The sequence below is a fragment of the Leucopleurus acutus genome (genome assembly GCF_964270905.1).
Source record: "Leucopleurus acutus genome assembly, chromosome: 5".
Taxonomy (NCBI): Eukaryota; Metazoa; Chordata; class Mammalia; order Artiodactyla; family Delphinidae; genus Leucopleurus; species Leucopleurus acutus.
Window position 1 is genome coordinate 118,131,612 of NC_139147.1, and position 20,638 is coordinate 118,152,249.

A 20,638-nucleotide genomic window follows, 5' to 3' on the forward strand; every position below is an offset into this window, starting at 1 on the left:
CGGGACTGAATCAGATGCACTCTATAAATGACTGTACTCTCCCTATTATATAATAGGAGAAAGAAGTTTTGCTACTGTGCAAGGAGTTTATGTAGATAGGAATGAGCATCAGGTCAGCTGAACACTAGCATGAAAGCTTGTTGCTTTGATCATAACAATATAATTGCTTAGTTTTGTTTTTAAGTCCATATTCAGGCTAAAAATTCATCAAATATATTAATAGGTTGATGTCTAATATACATAATGAATTGCTTTTTTATAAAAAATGAGTGTATGTCATGTTGGTTATATTCATTGATGCATACCAAAATTTAAAAAATGAATATCTTCTGTAATCATATTATCATTCCCATTGTAAATCAGGTCCCCTTTCTCTCCCCCAAAATATAGTCCCCACAGGCCCTGAACAACTTGCAGATGAAATGGAGAATCAAATAAGATCACCGGATCCAAGGCCTGGTGCCCCTCCTGAGTACAATTCCCATTTGGTACCAGGTACGTTAAATATTCAGAAAGAATCTTGCCCCTCTCCAGAAAACCATGCTCATAGTTCAGATTGCTTTTAAAATTAATTAATTAATTAATGGAATGATTCAGTAAATAAATACTGGATGCCTACAGCGTGCCGAGTAGTTTACTAGATGTTAATTAGAATTATATTCCTGTCTTAGGAAGGAAGTTGTGCAAACATTGATGGCATTCTCTTTGCTTGAATGTGAAGAGAACGTTGTCCTGTGAAGAGCACAGAGGGCAGTAACTGCCTCCACTGGGGATTTGAGGGAAGCACTAACTGAGGAAATCAAGTTTTACTGGCACGTGAGGAATTTACCAATCGAAGGAAAGGGGGAAAGGGCCATACTTGCAGAAAGAACAATATGTCCAAAAGCTCAGGGTCATGAAGGTCTGGTTGGGACAAATGGCAGGAGAAGTGCAGAAAAATGGAAGTGAATGGCTTTGAGTTCTGATTCAGGAGCTTGTAGTTCAGCAAATATTTTTATAAGTCTGAATACACAACTCATACTGTACTCAGGGACTCAGGAAAATAGATACTCCTAAGTATTTGGGCAATATGTAAATTCTTTAAAATTAAAAATACTCTTACTCTTTCACTTGGTCATGGCTAAAAAAACTAAACAAACAGTATTTTTCTCGAATGAACATCCTTATGATAGATTTTCTTTTTTTTCCAGAGAACAGCAAAACATCCACAGCTAAGCCCAGCTGTTGAAACTTAACCTTAATCCTGACTTGAAGTGGAAGCTTTTAAAAAATCTTCTCTTGCTTTTCTACCAAATTCTAGCTACTGTTGTCTTTGCTGCTACTTTTTCTCCCTAGATCTCATATTCAAAGATGCCTATGGGTTTAATTATATGCAAATTGCACGTTATTATTTTTAGAGACACACAGCATGGAGGGTGGGTGGAGCCCTCTAGGTGCTGAATTTTGATCCTTTGCAAGATGACAGCAGTGGGGTCTTCTGGATTCTGCAGCTGTTAATTCAGGTCACCACCGACCGTGTTGTGATGTTCCAGACTAAAAGGCAAACTGGAGATATTTCTTTATACTGTTATTCTCATAAAGAGATAAAAGTGACATACTATACGTTTATATAGCAAGGTCTGTTTTTAATACCAAATAGTTTATATCTCTATGTATTTATATCTCTGTGCCTTTATATTTCTAATAATATGGTTCTTGTTGGTATATGTTGAGACTTTGAGAATGTTAGGATCCTTGACCTTGTGCATTAGAGTGTTACGTTCTCAACTGTTGTGTGCCTCCTCTTCCCCCTCCCCTCTCCCTTTTTAAGCTGCTTCACCAGATTTGGAAGCTCCCTGATTCACTTTTACTTTCCTTTCAGTGGGTAGAAGAACGGTTGGTTGGTTGCTTGCTTGCTTGCTTACTTACTTGGTTGGTTCTTTGTTTTTCAGTTATGCTGTTAAACTAAAAATCTCTGTTAAACTCCCTTATTGTTCATGTGACTGTTCTCTTTATGGTATTTGACCAGTGATGCCGTGAGTTCGGGAAGATCTTCGCTGAACAGTCTTTTCCCCTATTGTTCATCCATTGTCAGTGTTTTATGTTGACCGTGTGAAGGACATTAAAGCCCTAAAACATCTAAAAAAAAAAACCAACTCTTACTTTTGACTAAGGAAATAGTTTTAATCAGGATTATATTCAAATACATTTTAGTGATTTAGAAAATGATAAAGTATAGTGATATTTCTTTAAATATATATTTAAGTGTTTGTTTAGAGGCAGAAACCAGTGAGTTAGGCTGTGAAAGAGCAGAAGAAACGCCAGTATCCACAGGATGATGGCAAGGATGTTGTCTTGGCTCCAGACATATGATTCATGGAGCTCAGGTAGCCTTTGCCCCGGCAGTGTTTTCTGAAAACAGGGCTTCCTTTTCCCCTTTCCCTCATGTGTATGCATGTTGTGTGAATCTGATCCAGTATAACCCCTCATTATGGCTTAACCCCTGCTAAATCCAAGTTTTTGACAACCCTACATTGTAATAGCACTATATATACGTTTCTCTATGTTTTACTTCAGTGGCTATCAACATTATCTACATAATCTGTCTTAGATTCACCAGTCACTCTATATCCAAGAACTTAGGTTCCAGTAGAACAGAAACTCCACCGTTTCTAAGAAGTAAACATTGGTTATAAATCATGTTCTGCTCATCTGGGAAAGTGTCTGTCTCTTCCTTTCTGTATCAAAAAAATAGCACAAGTAATGAATTTTCAGTTATGAAAATCAGCAACAAAAATTCACTGTGATCACCATCTAGTGGCTGAACTATATACTTATTTATACTGATGCAAATTGTGTGCCCTTGATTCACATTAAGGAACTTGAAATACTATACTTGAAATTTTAGCTTTAATGAATTTCTTTCAATTCAATTATATAATTCCATTTGCATTACATTACTGGATATTTGTTACCATTGAAAATAATTTTGGGCCAAATATGTTTAAAAACATAGTTAAAAAAGAAGCCTTTGTTATATGTAGTCTATTTAAAGAGGAAAATGACATACTTTTTTGAAATAAAAAAGGATGATAATATTCAAAATAACTAAGAAAACACAAATCCCATAAAGCAGTATTTCTCACGCTAGCATTGGTAGGAAAATGCTCCATAACAGAGTTCTTTATTTAAATAAGTGTGGGATACTATAGTTACACAAAGTTAAACATGTTTTGTTGTGTTTTCCTGCAGAACAATCAGAACCCTTAACGGCAATTTTAAAGCTTAAAAGAGAGTATAAAACATTTCCCACACGTAATTAGATTATGTTTTTTTCTTCACTTCTCTTAACATCTCTGAATAATACATACTTATAACAAAAATCATTTGATTACATACATTTGTATACAATTTTTTTTAGAAGTATAGTCTCTAAACTGAATAGCACCATAATCTAAATTGTAATTTCCTTTCTAATTTATTGATCCTCAAATTTTGTTCCGTGACGTACTTTTATCTTAAAATCACATGGTTAATACCAGAAGAATTAATCATCAACTCATTTAAGTGATATAACAATTAGTATTTTTGAGATAGTTTGTGTGACTTTTTAGGTGCATTGTATGCTTTTTAATAATAGTTCTAAAAAAACGATGAGCGGGGTATCCGATTTCCAATCCAATTTGGGTACTCTTAAACACAGCTCTTAAAGGAATTAAAGTCTATTCTTCACAACAAACCGAAACGTGAAATGTCCTCCATTTTTTCTAAAGACATCAGCACTTTTTTTCTCACTTAGCTCTAATTTAACATTGTTTCTAGTTACCATTATTTTTCTGTTAGTCTCTCCTGACTCCTGGTCTCTGTCAAGAGGGCTGTGTTCTCTACCCTTAAAAATGGGTATTCCCCAGAGGTCCTTGGGCCACTCCCCTGTCCAGCCCTGCCCTGCCCTGTCCTCTCTCTCACCTCTTCCATTCACCTGTCCTTTTACACTCTCCTAAGTTATACTGGGAATACCCATACATTTGCCTTTAACCACTTATGAATCCCTTAGCCCCTACCCACATCAGTCTCCTCTGCTCTAAACTTGCATTTCCACCTGCCTGTAGACCACTTGCCCTGGGTGACCCAGGATCTCAAACTCAGTGATTCCTCAGTGCATCTTGGACATCTCACTCCGGAACACGTGCCCTCTGTTCTTTCTCTACACTGGAGGCCTGCAGGGACCCACGTCAGAAACTTGAGAATCTTTCCTCACATCCGGTCTATTGCCAAGACAATATGTCTCTTAAACGTCGATTATTATTTCTCCACTTTCTACTCTTTTCATCACAATTAAACTTCCTTACCTCACATCTAGACTCCTGCAGGCACCTCCTTCCTAATTTAACCTTCTCATTCATAAAGGTTCTAAATGTAAAACTGGTCACTCCATTTTACATTTTACTAGCATAAAGTTCAGGTTCTTTGCACAGAGCATAGGTCTTTCATAATCGTCACTTCCTCCCCACCTTCCTTTCTGTTTTGTTTGCTAAATCTCTATATATGCATGGCCTTTACTCCTGTGGTACTGAGCTTCCTCTGTGCAGCTGCTCATTTTGTACCTGCTGTATCTAAAACCTTTGCTCATCGTAAAGGTGCTGGCTGGGTCTAATGTGTCAGCACTTACATCACAGGGTATCTCTTCTGCCTAGGTTAGTTGCCCCTCCTCTCTAATCACTTCACATACTATGCGTCTACCAGTGAATATGTTACAGACCCAGGTCCTTGGACAATTTAATCAACAGAAATTGTTAAGAGGCCAGATGAGAAGTTGAAGCAGGGCTTTACTGGGATTCCTGCTACAGCAGAGGGAGCGAGAACAAGAAGCAGGTGGCCTTTCTCACTCCCCGAGGCAGGGGCTGAGCTGGTTCCTTAAATGGGGTGAGGGTAGGGACGGGTCAGTGGGTTGGGCAGGAGGCGTAGCCTGGGTGGTCTTCCCACCCCCTTGGTGGTGCTGTGTGCAGAGATCATGCACAGGACCCTGCTTTTGCATGCAACCGTTCATAATATTTCCATATGATGCATTTTAATTTCTGTAAGTTTAGTAATGTCCCCATTTTCACCCCTGTGTTTAATAATTGAAGTCTATTTTTTTTTCTTGGTTAGTCTGGCTTAAGGTTTCTCAATTTTGTTGATCTTTTAAAAGAAGCTACTTTTGGTTTTGCTGATTGTTTAAAAATTAATTAATTTATTTATTTTTGGCTGTGTTGGGTCTTTGTTTCTGTGCGAGGGCTTTCTCTAGTTGTGGCAAGCGGGGGCCACTCTTCATTGCAGTGCGTGGGCCTCTCACTATCGCGGCCTCTCTTGTTGCGGAGCACAGGCTCCAGACGCGCAGGCTCAGTAGTTGTGGCTCACGGGCCCAGTTGCTCCGAGGCATGTGGGATCTTCCCAGACCAGGGCTTGAACCCGTGTCCCCTGAATTGGCAGGCAGATTCTCAACAACTGCGCCACCAGGGAAGCCCAGTTTTGCTGATTTTTGTCTATTGTTTTTCCTGTTTCATTTCACTCACTTCTACTTCAGTGTTTATTATTTCCTCCTGCTTGCTTTGGGTTTGATTTATTTCTAAGGTGGAAAGTTGGGTTACTGATTTGAGATATTTCTTTTTTAGTGTAGGTGTTTACAGCTGTCAATTTCCCTCTAAGCATTGTTTTAGCTGCATCCCATAAGCTTTGGTATATTGTGCTTTTGTTTCATTCATCTCAAAGTATTTTCTCATTTCTCTCATGATTTCTTTTTACCCCTTTGTTTATTTAAGAGTGTATTGATTTATTTCCTCATATTTGTGATTTCCAAAATTTCTTCTATTATTATTGATTTCTGGTTTTATTCCATTGTAATAGAATATACTCTATATGATTTCAGGTATCTTAAATTTGTTGAGACTTGCTTTATGGCCAACCAGTAGGTCTATCCTGGAGAAGGTTCTATGTGCATTTGAGAAGAATGTTTAGTCTGTTGTTGTTGGGTAGAGTGTTCTATACATGCCTGCTATGTATTGTTTCATTTATAGTGTTTTTCATGCTTCTATTTCCTTTTTGATCTTCTGCTTAGGTGTTCTATCCCTTATTGTGAGTGAGATATTGCAGCCTCCAACTATTGTTCGTTGGATTGCCTATTTCACTTTCTAGTGTGTCAGTTTTTGCTTCATGTATTTTGAAGCTCTGTTTTTAGGTGTATATAATTGTTATGTCTTCTTGATGGATTGACACTTCTGTTATTATAATAAAATGTCCTTTACCTCTAGTAACAGTTTTTGTCTTAAAGTATATTTTGTCTGACATGAGTATTGTTATTCCACTAGTTTTTATTAATGAAGTACTAATGCAAAGTTCAAGGATGAACCTTGAAAACTTGCCAAGTAAAAGAAACCAGATACAAAGGCTATGTCGCATGATTTTATTTATATGAAATGTCCGGATTAGGCAAATCTATAGAGAGAGCGGTTTCCAGGGACTGGGGGAAAAGATGGGGAATGACCGCTAATGGGTATGGGATTTTTGGGATGGGTGATGAAACTGTTCTGGAGTTAGACAGCAGTCATTAAAAGAACCCCTTTGGGGGGCTTCCCTGGTGGCGCAGTGGTTGGGAGTCCGCCTGCCGATGCGGGGGACACGGGTTCGTGCCCCGGTCCGGGAGGATCCCGCATGCCGCGGAGCGGCTGGGCCCGTGGGCCATGGCCGCTGGGCCTGCGCGTCCGAAGCCTGTGCTCCGCAACGGGAGAGGCCACAACAGTGAGAGGCCCGCGAGCCGCAAAAAGAAAAAAAAAAAAAAAGAAGAACCCCTTTGAAGTTAAGTAGACCTTACTATCTTTATGACCTTAAACAATAATAACAGTAAACATAGTAACAAAAAATTAACCATGCTAATTATATGCTAGGCCTTGCGCTAATCCTACTATAACCTAATGAAGTAGGTATATTATTATCTCCAAAGAAGGAAGCTAATGCCTAGAGGCTAACATGTTAACTTGATATTTCAACCTTACTTCTGTACCTCTGAAATGGGAATAATTGTCTCATAAGGCTTAAGAGGATTAAATGAGTTAATGTGTAAATCCCCTTAGTACATTTTGGTACATCCTACACACTCGTAAAATGGAACACCTTGTTGTTTTTAAGTGGAGGTTGTGTGATCCATATCATCTCCATGTAAAAAGTCATGCTAATTTCCAATATATTGTAGTGTTTATAATGTATAACACTTTCATTTGTTTTTGAACACAGGGCCCCCTGGACCAGCTGTCCCTCCTCCTGCAGGCCACCCAGGAGGCTTGCCTGTGGGATACTACAGTCCACATCAGCCCACTACCTTCCCCTTGTACGTGCAAACTGGTGGTAGCCATCCTATCCAGTACCAGCCTGGAAAATATCCTGCACCACAACATTCTGCTCCAATAGTATGGATGCCAATGCCAACTGTTATGCCAAACTGTCCTCCAGGTCTGGAATATTTAGCCCAGGTACTCCACACAAATCCAAATTATTTTCTTACAAAGTATGAGTGGGGATCCAACAAAAAGAGACTGGATAGAGTGGATAAAGGGATGGGTCAGTGATGACAGATGTTTGTGAGACTATAGGAGTGGTAGTGCTAATTTCAGAAATGTGAATGGGGAACAAAGAAGATAGGGATTTTTTTGGTGGGATGATACGGTTTTTGTGAACGTTGTATATTGAATTTTAAGACATCCAAGATGTCCTATGAAGGCAGTTTAAAAACTAGGAATTGGAATAGAAGAAAAATTATCAAAGATGTTAATTGGAGTGTCATTTGCTTAGAAGTAAAGGCTGAATGTCAAGAAAAGCAACATTACAAAGAACAGAACAGAACGGTAGACAGTGAGTAAATCACTCAGTGCCTCAGGCCATTGCTATTTCTCACCACCCATAGTTTTCATCAACCAGTCCTGTCACCTCCCAAAGCATACAAGGTAAATAAAGATAGGGGACCTCCAAGGATACTGTTTCAGGTCAAGTTCCGGAGAACCCCTTTCCACAACACAGAGACTCTCTAATTTTTATCTAGATGGACATTCTAGGACTGGGCCACCCATTTCAGAAACTGGGGCAACATGCCCACAGGTTTGTGTACCATCAAATGGTACTGTTTAAAAACCCATGTCAGAAATAAAAATGTTGCTTAATGAAAATAAGATAAACCTAGTATTGCAAATCCCCTAGAAACTACTAAATCATGTTTCACTTTTAGAAAAAGCAAGTGTTGGAATATTGATACATTATAAGCAAGGGACTTGCCAATTCAATACATGTCTCCCCACCGTAGTCAACCAAATGTTCCTTGGAGTTTGACAAGTTTCTCTTTTCAGTTTTATATACTGACTGTTAATCCTGTGTATTGAAAACCATTGTTACAAAGTTCTAGTGTTGATCTTTGAAAGTAATACAGTTGTATCAGGAAAATTTGGATTTTACATAAACCAAAAACTTTATTAACCTGTTGTTTGGCAAAATATTGACAAAGCCAGTCATTCAGGTACAGTGCTAGAGTAACCCCTACATTATTTTGGAAGCTTATAAAATGTTTATAAGTTAACCAAGTTTAGAAAGTTTATTTTTTTACTTGATGATAAATGTAGAAAATTTCCTTAGAAATCCAATATCTAGAGTCATTTCTTTTTAAAAATGTATAGCTTTAATATTGTTCATTTAAATATTAAAAAACCATTTTCTTAATTTCTTCTATTACTTTAGGTGAAGTTAAATGGGCATATTTTATGAAATCTATTTTCCCTTTCAGCAATGTTTTTAGTTAAAAAAAAATTGAAAAAGAAACAAATAAAACAGGTTTAGAGCCAGACAAACCTGGGTTTTAATTCTAGCTCTACTCGCTCCTCACTCTGCTACCTTGAGTAACTTTTCTAACCTCTTGGTGCTTGAATTTCATCATCTATAAAATAGTGCTAGTCATACCTACTCTATTGGTTGTTAGGAGAATTTTTAATGAGATAAGGTTTGTAACGTGCCTAATATTTTTGGCACATGGGACCCACCAAGTGGATAATAGCTGTGTGGATGTTTTTAGCTGAAACACCTTGTGTGTAGGTGGAAGACACAGAGACAGGCATCCAAGCATTTTTTCATCCTAGGCTTTTATTTTTTTATTTTTGGCTGTACCTTAGTTCCCCGACCAGGGATTGAACCCATGCCCCCTGCAGTGGAAGTGTGGAGTCTTAACCACTGGACCGCCAGGGAAGTCCCTATCATAGTCTTTTTGCCATCTTGTGTGCAAATTACATGAATCATTATCAGGACTATCCTGACACTTTAACATCCGGAGTAGCAGGTTTACATTATTTCTAGAATATTGGCTTGGCCAGTGACTCCACACTTTGTTAGAACTGCTTCTTAACAACCATAGTATCTTATTGGGTAAACTGCTTTCACAGTAACAGGCATTTCTTTAGAATATTTTGCTCAGCAGTAGAAGCTCTTAACAAGTAGTGAATATTTTTACTTTTTAGTTATAGATGTTTAAGAGTCCCTAGAGTTTTTCAAAGGGACTGTAAACCACCCTAGTGGCCACTTTTGATAATTTTGTATGACATGTTTAGGCCCTCTCACCTGATTGTGTTTTCATAAAAGAAATTTTTTTTTTTTTTTTTTTTTTTTGTGGTACGTGTGCCTCTCACTGCTGTGGCCTCTCCCGTTGCGGAGCACAGGCTCCGGACGCGCAGGCTCAGTGGCTATGGCTCACGGGCCCAGCCGCTCCGCGGCATGTGGGATCTTCCTGGACCGGGGCACGAACCCATGTCCCCTGCATCGGCAGGCGGACTCTCAACCACTGCGCCACCAGGGAAGCCCGAAAAATTTTTAATGAAAGAAAGATTGTATCCTCTCTATACCCTCCTGTAATGGATCACGCCACAAAATGTTTATGTCAGGTTACATTATTTTAAATTTTATTTATTACCACAGTAATGTAGTGTTCATTAATTAATGTATTCAACAAACATTTGGTAAAATATGGCATTTCAGGCAATGTTCTGGGCTCAGGCATTAGGAATGATCTAATGATCTAAATTATCTACAATTAGATAAATATGAGTAGTCTGTCCTTAAGGGGGTTTCTTTTCTGCTAGGATATTCTCAAGTATAACAGATGATGGGCCAAAGTGTTTATCTTTACAGTGATTCCTAAGTAAAGTTAAGGTAGAAGTTGGTCTAATGGTATTACCAACCTTCCTTTTCAAGGGATTCCATCCTTGGAGAATGTTTCCTCTCCTTTGCCCTCATCCTATTCACATGCTTCCAGCTCTCTTGGATCTTCCCCTATTAAAGTCTGCACTTAGGGAAGACCCTGGCATCAGCAGCCCAAGTGAATGGAAGTCAGTGTGTTAACCTCTTTCAGAGGTACTGTGAAGTAATATGAGATCGGACATTCCTGTGCAAGGTCCACCCTGCCTCATTCACTCTCCCTAAGCCACTGAGAAAATTGGCTTCTCTGTGGCTGGTCCATGTTAAACTGTCCCGAACTTCCTGAGAAGTCCAGTCTGTGGGTGACATATCAGAGAGACCAATGAGTAGGAACTGAACTAGGCAACATAGCTTCTTCTAGGTGCTGTTACTGAAGCAGGAAGATGATTTTCTGATATTTTAGAGAATTGTTTCAATATTTTACAGTGCACTTGGAGGAGAGTGTTCTATCTGGACAGCTCTGCTAATAACCATCTGATCAGGTGCAGATGGGCTGATTTTACTTGATAAAAATGTTTTTGATTCCATTCAGTTTCAGAGAGATATTTTTGTATCAATTGATACATTTAATTTCTGTCTCATCAGTTTTTTTTCTAATACTGGTTTGATTAGATTCTGTTATTTCTCTCTCTCCTAATTGCTTTGTTCTATCCCAACAGTTGGACAACATACATGTTCTTCAGCATTTTGAACCCCTGGAAAGTATGTATAATTTTGTAGTGTCCAGCAATATTTGAATCAGGTGAAAATTTGCATTATCCACTATCTAGTTCCTTATTTATATTGATCATTTTTTAGTGGTTCAAAGAGAAAAGACTATCCTCTATTACCCTATCTTCAAGAAAGTAATAAAGGGACTTAGCTTTGTATAATTTTATCTGTTTACACATCATACATGAGCTCTTAGATTTCAAAAGGACTTAAACATTTTTACCTGATCGAACGCCCTATCCTTTACCCATCTCAACTCCTCCATATTCACTTTTCATGGACAAGGGAAAGAAGGAGCAAAAAGACTAGATGAGCTAGTCAAGGGCACCCTAGTCAGCTAATCAATGGCAGAGCTGGAAATAGAGTCTCAGTCTGCTGAGTTCTAAGTCCAGTGCTGTGGAAGTAAGAAAAAATCACAGTAAGCACAAGGCCTGTTCTCAGTTCCCCTCACTGTATCAGATCTACACCCTCATTTCGTTCATTTTACCTCCACATAGAGCCTTTGACTTTTCTTATTTGGTTTTCTTATTTGCAATTAGTAATGACCCTAATCCTCTCAGCATATTTCATAAGCTGATTAATTCATGGTCTGGTGTATAATTTCCTTTAAATGTTTTTATAATTAAAGTTTTCTTAATTCAAGTACTCCAGGAATATTGTTTCCAATCTTTGCTTCTATGTGGAAAAGTTTTAAAAATCATTTTACACTGAACTTCTTAGAAGAAATGTTTTAAATTTTCAAAATTACCTATATACTTATAGGGCATATGAATTACAATGGCATTCTAATAATTGCATATTTTTCACCTGAAATTTTTTAAAAAGCTCTTTTGCTTTAGGCCCCTGTGAAATACTACAAAAGGACTTCTTGAGGCCCATTTTAACTGCTTCTAAAATAAGATGGCTCTCTCATTTTTAGTGATAACAGATTTTGAAACTAATAATACATATGATATTAAAAACAACCTGGGCCAGATGGTTTACTTTGTGACCGAAGACACAGATGATTATACCAGGAATGCTTATCGGACACTGAGGCCCTTTGTGCTCCGGGTCACTGACTGTATGGGCCGAGAAATCATGACAATGCAGAGACCTTTCAGATGCACCTGCTGCTGCTTCTGTTGCCCCTCCACCAGGCAAGAGGTAAGAGGACAGAAGTCTCATCCGTTGTTTCTTCCTGATCCAACTCTTCCCTGCACGGTTGTGCTCCTTCCAAAGCTACACAGGAGGGGACTTTCATGGCACAGGCAGAATGGAAGAAGATAGTGGGGTGGGGGGAGGAAGGAAGCCAAATGCCAAATTGTCTTACCTATGGAAAAACCACAAAGACATTTTTCATGTGGGTTCATGTCTTCAGGTGCTAGTTGTGGGGGGGGGGGGTCAAGCACAAATGAGGGTTATTTAGTCAGTGATCGCAATTCTATCAGTTGTGTCTACTGAATTAGAAATTAGTCTGTTACCTAGAACACACATTTGTCTGAATGTGCCTACATATCCCCAAATAAGGTCACACTAAATGTAGACATGCTTTTAAATAGGATCGGAAGAAACTTCAGATACTTTTACTCTACCCATCATAATCTACACCTTGTTACAGATAAAGAAAGGGTGGCTAAAAAAGAATAAGTGCCTGAGGATAGTGTTACACTTGGTAGATGCTAGAACTAGAAAGCAGTTGTGCCAAGTTACAGTTTAGTTGCTCTTCTATAATCTGTGCTGCCCTAGGAAAATTGTTTGCTACAGGGAAAAGAAAAGTTTTAGAGAGAGATCCAAGAGAATTTGAATTTCAAATATGCCACCTACTTAAAAAGTGGGCAATTTACTTAACCTGTTTTAGCCTCAGTGTTCTTAATACGTTAACTGGGCAGAAAAAAATACCTCCTAGGATTACTGGGATTTTAATTATATGTTAAGTACCAGCATTTTCAATAGAATTTACTTATAGCCTCTGTGCCTTGATTTATTCACCTATAAAATGGAGATATTAATAGTACCTATCTCATAGGATGGTTATTTTGAGGATTATATAGTAAATAAATGTCAACTGTGTTAGCATAGTGCCTGGCAAATAGTTTAGTGCTCAGTGAATATTAGCAATTGTCAGATAGCTTACTCCTTTGTCATTATTGTCTTTGTATAATAACAGTCTTATATTTGAGATCAGTCTCCACTTCATCCTATACTTATACACACATACTGTTGTCTTCACAACATACAATTTTCAGAATGCCTCTTTTCTCTTGTTTCCTATTACACTTGTCATGTCTGAGATGTCAGTCTAAGAAGCTGGCATGTTACTTTTTCATGGATTGTGCCAGAAGACATGAGACCCCTAGGTCAGGGGCAAAGAACTTTATTACAGCACAGTAAGCAGCATGAGCTCCAGCACATGTGCGTAGGTCCCCTCATCCCCAAGTTCTACAAGGATGACTCAGCGGATCCCAGGTAGATGCTACATATGCAGCTAAGGGACATGGAGCTTGGAGAACTGACCGTTTTATAACAAGGAGTAATTTTGTCCCAAAGGGAACATGACTTCATCTCTCAAGGCTGTTCACTGAAATACAGCCCTAAGAAATAGCCTGGGGATAATGGAAGACTCTTTCCCAGTGACAGTTTCCCTAGTTCTTGAATGAATTAGGAACATACCTAGGTTGTGTGTATCTGTGTATGTGTATACCTATACATGTAGCATCTTCGCCTCTGTCACTGCTTCATTTGCAGCTGGAGGTGCAGTGCCCTCCTGGCGTCACCATTGGCTTTGTTGCCGAACACTGGAACCTGTGCAGGGCAGTGTACAGCATCCAAAATGAGAAGAAAGAAGATATGATGGGAGTGCTTGGGCCATGCTCAACCTATGGCTGTGGTTCAGATTCTGTTTTTGAGGTAAACAAATATAAAAATAAATGTTTCTACTATTTTTTCTACATCTACTAACAGACCTCAGAATGATGTGCTTTTAGATGATTTTTGTGTGTGTGAATGAATAAAGTAATGTGAGGAAAGAGTTAACTAACCAGTTGACATTGAAAAATTTTCAAATTATCATTAGGGGATTGCTTAATGTTTTCCACAATGTGAGCTTCTTTTGCATGATTTCAGTGTTTGATAAAGATAAGAAGAAACCATTTAAAACATTAAACCTGAGAATAAATAGCCTAACCTAATCCGTCTATTTTATTCTTGGCTGTATTTCACTAACCATTTTTACCAAAGATTTCCAGGAACAGAATATAGGTCCTGAGTACTGAAAAGGCCCCACATATCACAGAACCAATAGAGCACCCCTGAGGTTGTGCAAATTGCTTATTTGCAAGATAGAAGTCTGTCTGCATCCTCAAGAAACAAGACAACACTCATAAACCAGGATAAATCTTATAGTGGATTATAACATTTTCTGGAAGAAGGAAAATCCTTCTGTTCTGCCTTCATCTCAATGGCCACAAAATGATAGCTTATTACTCTTAACAGTTGTGACAAAGGAGATTCCTGGGCTTCTTAAAGAGTTCTTTCTAAATGCCTCACAATTCAACAAAATTGATAATCCAGAATTGCTCATTCAAATATTTTCTATGACACCCGATAAACTTTCCTTAGTTCTCATTTTACATAACCATATCATCAACCATGACTTATTTATTAAAAGGCCATTATAGATAGATAGAAAATGTAGATAAGCCAGATTTCGAGGGCAGGGTGTGTGGGTCATTTTAATCACCAAAATGTAGTGTTTGGTTATTATCCTTGTGGCAGGTGCCTTCTAGAAGCTGAAGCCCTTTGGGATTCTGACATACTTTAAGAAGACAGGGCCCACAAAAGCCTGAGTGATCATATGGATTTTGTGAAGTGAAAAGAGCCATACCACCTTGCTTTTGCTAACAAGTTTCCCTCGACTGGGAAAGACTCCCTCCCAATCCCCAATTCCCACCCTTTGCTATATGAAAAAGAATTTCAAAATCAGTTGAAATCATACCTCCTCTGACAGGCTTCCCTAATAACTCATTTGAGGGTGAAGAAAGAACACTGGCCTGAGAATTGTAAGATACTCCCCAGCTTGGTTGTCAACCAGTTGCAAGGCACTTAACCCTTCTTGGCCATAATTCCCTATTTGAAATTATATTATTACTATATTCATTTCCTGCACCATATTTATACTAACTCAGTGTAAACTGCTTATAAACAGGAGAATAAAGCATGTAGTTTAACACCTTTCAATCATAAAGTCACATTCTTGTCTTTCTAGGTCATATCCCTTGATGGTGTATCCAGTATCGGAAGTATTACTCGGAAGTGGAATGGTGTGTTATCAGCAATGAGTGATGCTGACCACTTTGAAATTCACTTCCCATTAGACCTGGATGTGACAATGAAAGCCATGATTTTTGGAGCTTGCTTCCTCATTGTAAGCATTTTGCTTCTGAGTTATCCTGAGAGAATTATTCTTTCTGATGAGAAGCAGTGTAGTGCAATAGAAAGGCAATACGATTTGAAGCTGTCTCTACCACTTACTAGTTACATGTCTTGCAAAGTGTTTAACACTTGCAAGCCTCAGTTTCCTTATTTGTAAAATGGAAATGAAAATACGTGTATATATATATATATATATATATATATATATATATGTATATATATTTCAGGGTTATGAGTATTAGCTATCATATGAGTAGAGGGGCCAGGAGAGTGCTTGAAAGATACTAGGCATCCAGTGAGTGTAATTGTCATCATTTCATGTTACTTACCATTCTCACTACTTAAAGATGCCTGTTCTTTGATTTCTTAGTGAAATAAAATAACTCTAAAGCTGATGTTCTCTCCCTTCATCTATTACCTCTTTGTCAATATACCTAAGATTTATTAGGTACAATTTCCTTGCTGTATTCCTGTCTGATTAGTGGCTAATATTCATAAATCATAGAAATAAAATTGATAACATTTACCTTAAAAACCTAATTAACATATTGCAGTTGGTATATTTAACATTTTTAATATTGATTATCAAGTTTTTCCTCCTTTCAACAAGGAAAATTTAGTTAATTGGTACCCCAAATGGAAAACTTATTGACTACCCGCAGTTTCAGATTTGCAATTGCTGTTCTTCATATTAGGTTCTCTTCATGAAAATTTCATTAGCTTGATTTATTCTTAACTGGTATGAGATCACCTGATAAATTATGAAGAATAACATTTTGTGCATTGCACCTAATTATCTATTTACATTCTTTATTTATATAATTATTTATCTAATTTGATATTTATCTATACATATAATTCTTTTTCCAATTTCAGGACTTCATGTATTTTGAAAGCTCTCCACCACAACGTTCATCCACTCATAATTGATGGATACCGCAAATCAGCAATTCTGATTAATGAAAAAAATTTAGAAAAGTTGGTTGGGCTTACAGTCAGCCCTCAATTATTCACAAATATATTTATCTGCTCTTGCAGATTATTGTTATTGGGTATTAGCTTTGACAGGTAGGCTGAGCGTGTAAGTGAAAGAACGCATCTAAACATGTGTTTCCATTGAGTATCTGTCTACCCGTTTACTTGGTAGACTAGGAGTTTACCTGAAAAAGTTATGACCCATTAACCAAGTAAACATATATATAGTGAACTTGAAAACGCTTTAAACATGAGATGAGGGGAAATGAATCCCAAAGCTTTCACATTAATTGATAGTAAAATGATGGGCTTTTTAGAGCAATCTTTGTTGAGATAGAGTAATATAGCTTCTAACTCTGACCCTCTCCTCTCCATCAACATGTCCAGTTACTGAAGACGAATTTGATTCCAGGTGAAAAGAATGATACTCTTCATTGTTAAAAACAAAACGGAAGGCAGAGAGAAATACTGTTTTATTGCCCAAGGAAAATTTTACTTGTGCAAATGTATCAGAACATTATTTTGCAAACTTCATAAAAATTTCAATGGAAATTTTTATTTTATTACAAAATAAAACATGTTTTTCATATCATAAGGTTATATTTTCTATGCCTCATTTACTAGCATACACAATCAGGAGCTGCCTCTGTATGAAGTTAGAGTCAGACTACCAGGGCCATTAACCAATCTAGATCTCTGAGCAATTTAGAGACATCAGTGCCCTTATGAGAAGCTTGTATTTAATACATTTAACCTCTCTTGGTTATAGATGTCTTACATGTAAAATAGGTTTGGTCGAATCTCTAGGATTGCCTATTGAACCTGTGTCTCATTTGGTATGACACAGAGGAGATGATTTTTTTTTTTCTTACAAGAAGATCCCTGATTTGAACTGTGCTGTTCAAATTGCAGGAGTTGGAGTTTTGTTTTTAAATTTTGAAATGTGACATTCTGCATAGCACTTTGTAAAAGCAAAAATTACAAATGCAGACACTGCTTAATATTGTTTTGCTGTTTTTTATTTAAATGATAGATAAATCTGTATCTATGCAAAGAAAATGATAAAACACAGCAAACATGCTGCTTCTCTGGGATCTATAGCTTATCAGTAAAGATTATTTGGATCAACATAGTAAAAGTATAAATTACACTTATTTGTATTAACTAGTTAAAATCACAGTGTATTAGTGAATACACTCTGATAAATCAACTTGCCTCTACTGCACTTTAGCTTCCTATCTGGACCTGAACTCTGTTCTTTCAACACAGCCAGTACATAGAATGGAATGTATTCTTCCACTGCTCTTTATTAAAAGAAGCAAGACTGAGTGTTCTTTGGTATGAGATGAAGGTTCACCCACAGTTCCTATTGAAGTGAAAGGTGCCTCATTTTAAAATTATATTCATCTTTTCATGGTAAATGTTGTTTTACCCAGTTTCTTGTAATGTTCATTTTTATATGCTACTACTAGCTTTCCAAAAAAATGTAAAAACTGCTTGTTTCTAAAATAATAATTACCTTATATTTAAGGCAATTGTAGTCTTAAATGGACAGATATATTATTTCTTATAATGATGTCTGACATTTGATAGAGCAAATCAGACAATAGTATTCAGAAAGTTTACTATATAAACTTTTCATTTTTACTTGCCTACATCCCTACATTCTAAGACCTGATGCATAATAATAAGAAAAAATTATTTCTAGCATGACATTTTAAATTTCTGTTTAAAGTTGTTGTGGTATTAACATGTCTCTTACAATTTCTTTCTTTAAAAATAATACTATGTTTCTTATATTTTTATACTACAGTTTATATTATAATTTTTATGTTTCTTAACGATATTTCATTGTGTAAAACTGATCAGATTGATTAACAAAACAAGGCATTCTCTGAAATGTATGTGTTTTCATGTTTCATCATATTGTTTTTGGCTTCTAAATAAATATAGTTTATAGTAAAATACTGTTTTATTTTTGACTTGTGATTGAGGCTTTGCAATAGACTGGATGTTTGTATTCCCCCCCCCTGCCAAATTTATGAATTACCTGTGTGACGGTATTTGGAGCGGAGCCTTTGGGAGGTGATAGGTCATGTAGGTGGAGCCCTCATGAATGGGATTAGTGCCCTTATAATCTGCCAGCCTTGATCTTGGAATTCCCATCCTCCAGAGTTAAATGTTTGTTGTTTAAGCCTCTCAGTCTGCAGTATTTTTGTTATAGCAGCCCAAACAAACTGACAGAAATTGGTACCGAGAAATGGGGATGCTGCATAACAAATATGTAAAAATGTGGCACTGGCTGTGGCACTGGGTGAGGAATAGAGGCTGGAAGTTTTAAGGTGCATACTGGTAAAAACCTATATTGACATGAACAGAATTTTAAAGATAATTCTGATGAGAGCTTAGGAAGAAAAGAGGCAAACTGTAGAGAAAACCTCAGTCTTCTTAGAGAATACCTAATTAAACATGAACAGGATATTGGTAGAAATATGGGCAATAAAGACCAGGATGGAAATGAGGAACATGTTATTGAAAACTGTAGGAGAAGTGATCCTTATTGTAAAGTGGCCAAGAACTCTGGCAGAATTGTGTCCATGTTCTAGTGTTTTGTGGAAGGTAGAACTTGCAAGTGGTGAAATGGGATACCTAGGTGAAACAATTTCTAAGCAAAGTGTTGAAGTGCAGCTTGGCTCCTCCTGACTGCTTACAGTAAAATTCAACCTGAGAGAATGGATGTAAAGATGGGATTGTTAAGCAACAAGGAAGCAGAATTTATTTATTTATTTAGAATTTTACTTTATTTATTCTTTTATATAGCAGGTTCTTATTAGTCATCCATTTTATACATATTAGTGTATACATGTCAATCCCAATTTCCCAGTTCATCTCACCACCCCCCTGCCACTTTCCCCCCTTGGTTTCCATACGTTTGTCCTCTACATCTGTCTCTATTTCTGCCCTGCAAACTGGTTCATCTGTACCATTTTTCTAGGTTCCACATATATGTGTTAATATACGATATTTGTTTTCCTCTTTCTGACTTATTTCACTCTGCATCACAGTCTCTAGATGCATCCACGTCTCTACAAATGACCCAATTTCATTCCTTTTTATGGCTGAGTAATATTCCATTGTATATATATGTACCACATCTTCTTTATCCATTCATCTGTCGATGGGCATTTAGGTTGCTCCCATGACCTGGCTATTGTAAATAGTGCTGCAATGAACATTGGGGTGCATGTGTCTTTTTGAATTATGGTTTTCTCTGGGTATATGCCCAGTAGTGGGATTGCTGGGTCGTATGGTAATTCTATTTTTAGTTTTTTAAGGAACCTCCATACTGTTCTCCATAGTGGCTGTATCAATTTACATTCCCACCAACAGTGCAAGAGGGTTCCCTTTTCTCCACACCCTCTCCAGCATTTGTTGTTTGTAGGTTTTCTGATGATGCCCACTCTAACTGGTGTGAGGTGATACCTGATTGTAGTTTTGATTTGCATTTCTCTAATAATTAGTGATGTTGAGCAGCTTTTCATGTGCTTCTTGGACACCCGTATGTCTTCTCTGGCGAAACGTCTATTTAGTACTTCTGCCCATTTTTTGATTGGGTTGTTTGTTTTTTTAATATTGAACTGCATGAGCTGTTTATATATTTTGGAGATTAATCCTTTGCCTGTTGATTTGTTGGCAAATATTTTCTCCCATTCTGAGGGTTGTGTTTTTGTCTTGTTTGTAGTTTGCTTTGCAAAAGGTTTTAAGTTTCATTAGGTCCCATTTGTTTATTTTTGTTTTTATTTCCATTACTCTAGGAGGTGGATCAAAACAGATCTTGCTGTGATTTATGTCAAAGAGTGTTCTTCCTATGTTTTCCTCTACGTGTTTTATAGTCTTCAGTCTTACATTAAGGTCTCTAGTCCATTTTGAGTTTATTTTTGTGTATGGTGTTAGGGAGTGCTCTAATTTCATTCTTTTACATGTAGCTGTCCAGTTCTCCCAGCACCACTTATTGAAGAGACTTTCTTTTCTCCATTGTATATCCTTGCCTCCTTTGTCATAGATTAGTTGACCATAGGTGCGTGGGTTTATCTCTGGGCTTTCTATCCTTTTCCATTGATCTATATTTCTGTTTTTGTGCCAGTACCATATTGTCTTGATTACTGTAGCTTTGTAGTATAGTCTGAAGTCAGGGACTTTGATTCCTCCAGCTCCGTTTTTTTCCCTCAAGACTGGGAAGCAGAACTTAAGATTAGGAAAATTCTCAGCCTATCCATATTGCAAAAAATGAGAACACTAAGGG

The 20,638-nt window shown here is 37.3% G+C and overlaps 1 protein-coding gene across 3 annotated transcripts; it reads left to right on the forward strand.

Moving 5' to 3' along the window:
- Positions 1–392: 392 nt before the first annotated feature.
- Positions 393–18,038, forward strand: PLSCR4 (phospholipid scramblase 4). 3 transcript variants are annotated; one of them, XM_082839618.1, is made up of 7 exons: positions 393–495; positions 7,246–7,481; positions 10,896–10,938; positions 11,867–12,093; positions 13,675–13,836; positions 15,194–15,352; positions 16,237–18,038. In XM_082839618.1, the coding sequence occupies exons 1-7, from the start codon at positions 423–425 to the stop codon at positions 16,288–16,290; spliced, it is 954 nt and encodes a 317-aa protein (XP_082695744.1). In that variant the 5' UTR covers positions 393–422; the 3' UTR covers positions 16,291–18,038. The 3 variants fall into 3 exon arrangements, with proteins under 3 accessions (XP_082695744.1, XP_082695745.1, XP_082695746.1); XM_082839619.1 differs by having other exon boundaries at positions 396–495; positions 7,291–7,481; XM_082839620.1 differs by lacking the exons at positions 10,896–10,938; positions 11,867–12,093 and having other exon boundaries at positions 396–495.
- Positions 18,039–20,638: the final 2,600 nt, after the last annotated feature.

Coding starts and splice junctions, on each gene's coding strand:
- PLSCR4 (XM_082839618.1), top strand. CDS start 423: ATGGAGAATCAAATAAGATCACCGGATCCAAGGCCTGGTGCCCCTCCT. Junction 496..7,245: donor CAATTCCCATTTGGTACCAG/GTACGTTAAATA, acceptor TTTTGAACACAG/GGCCCCCTGGACCAGCTGTC. Junction 13,837..15,193: donor GTTCAGATTCTGTTTTTGAG/GTAAACAAATAT, acceptor TTGTCTTTCTAG/GTCATATCCCTTGATGGTGT.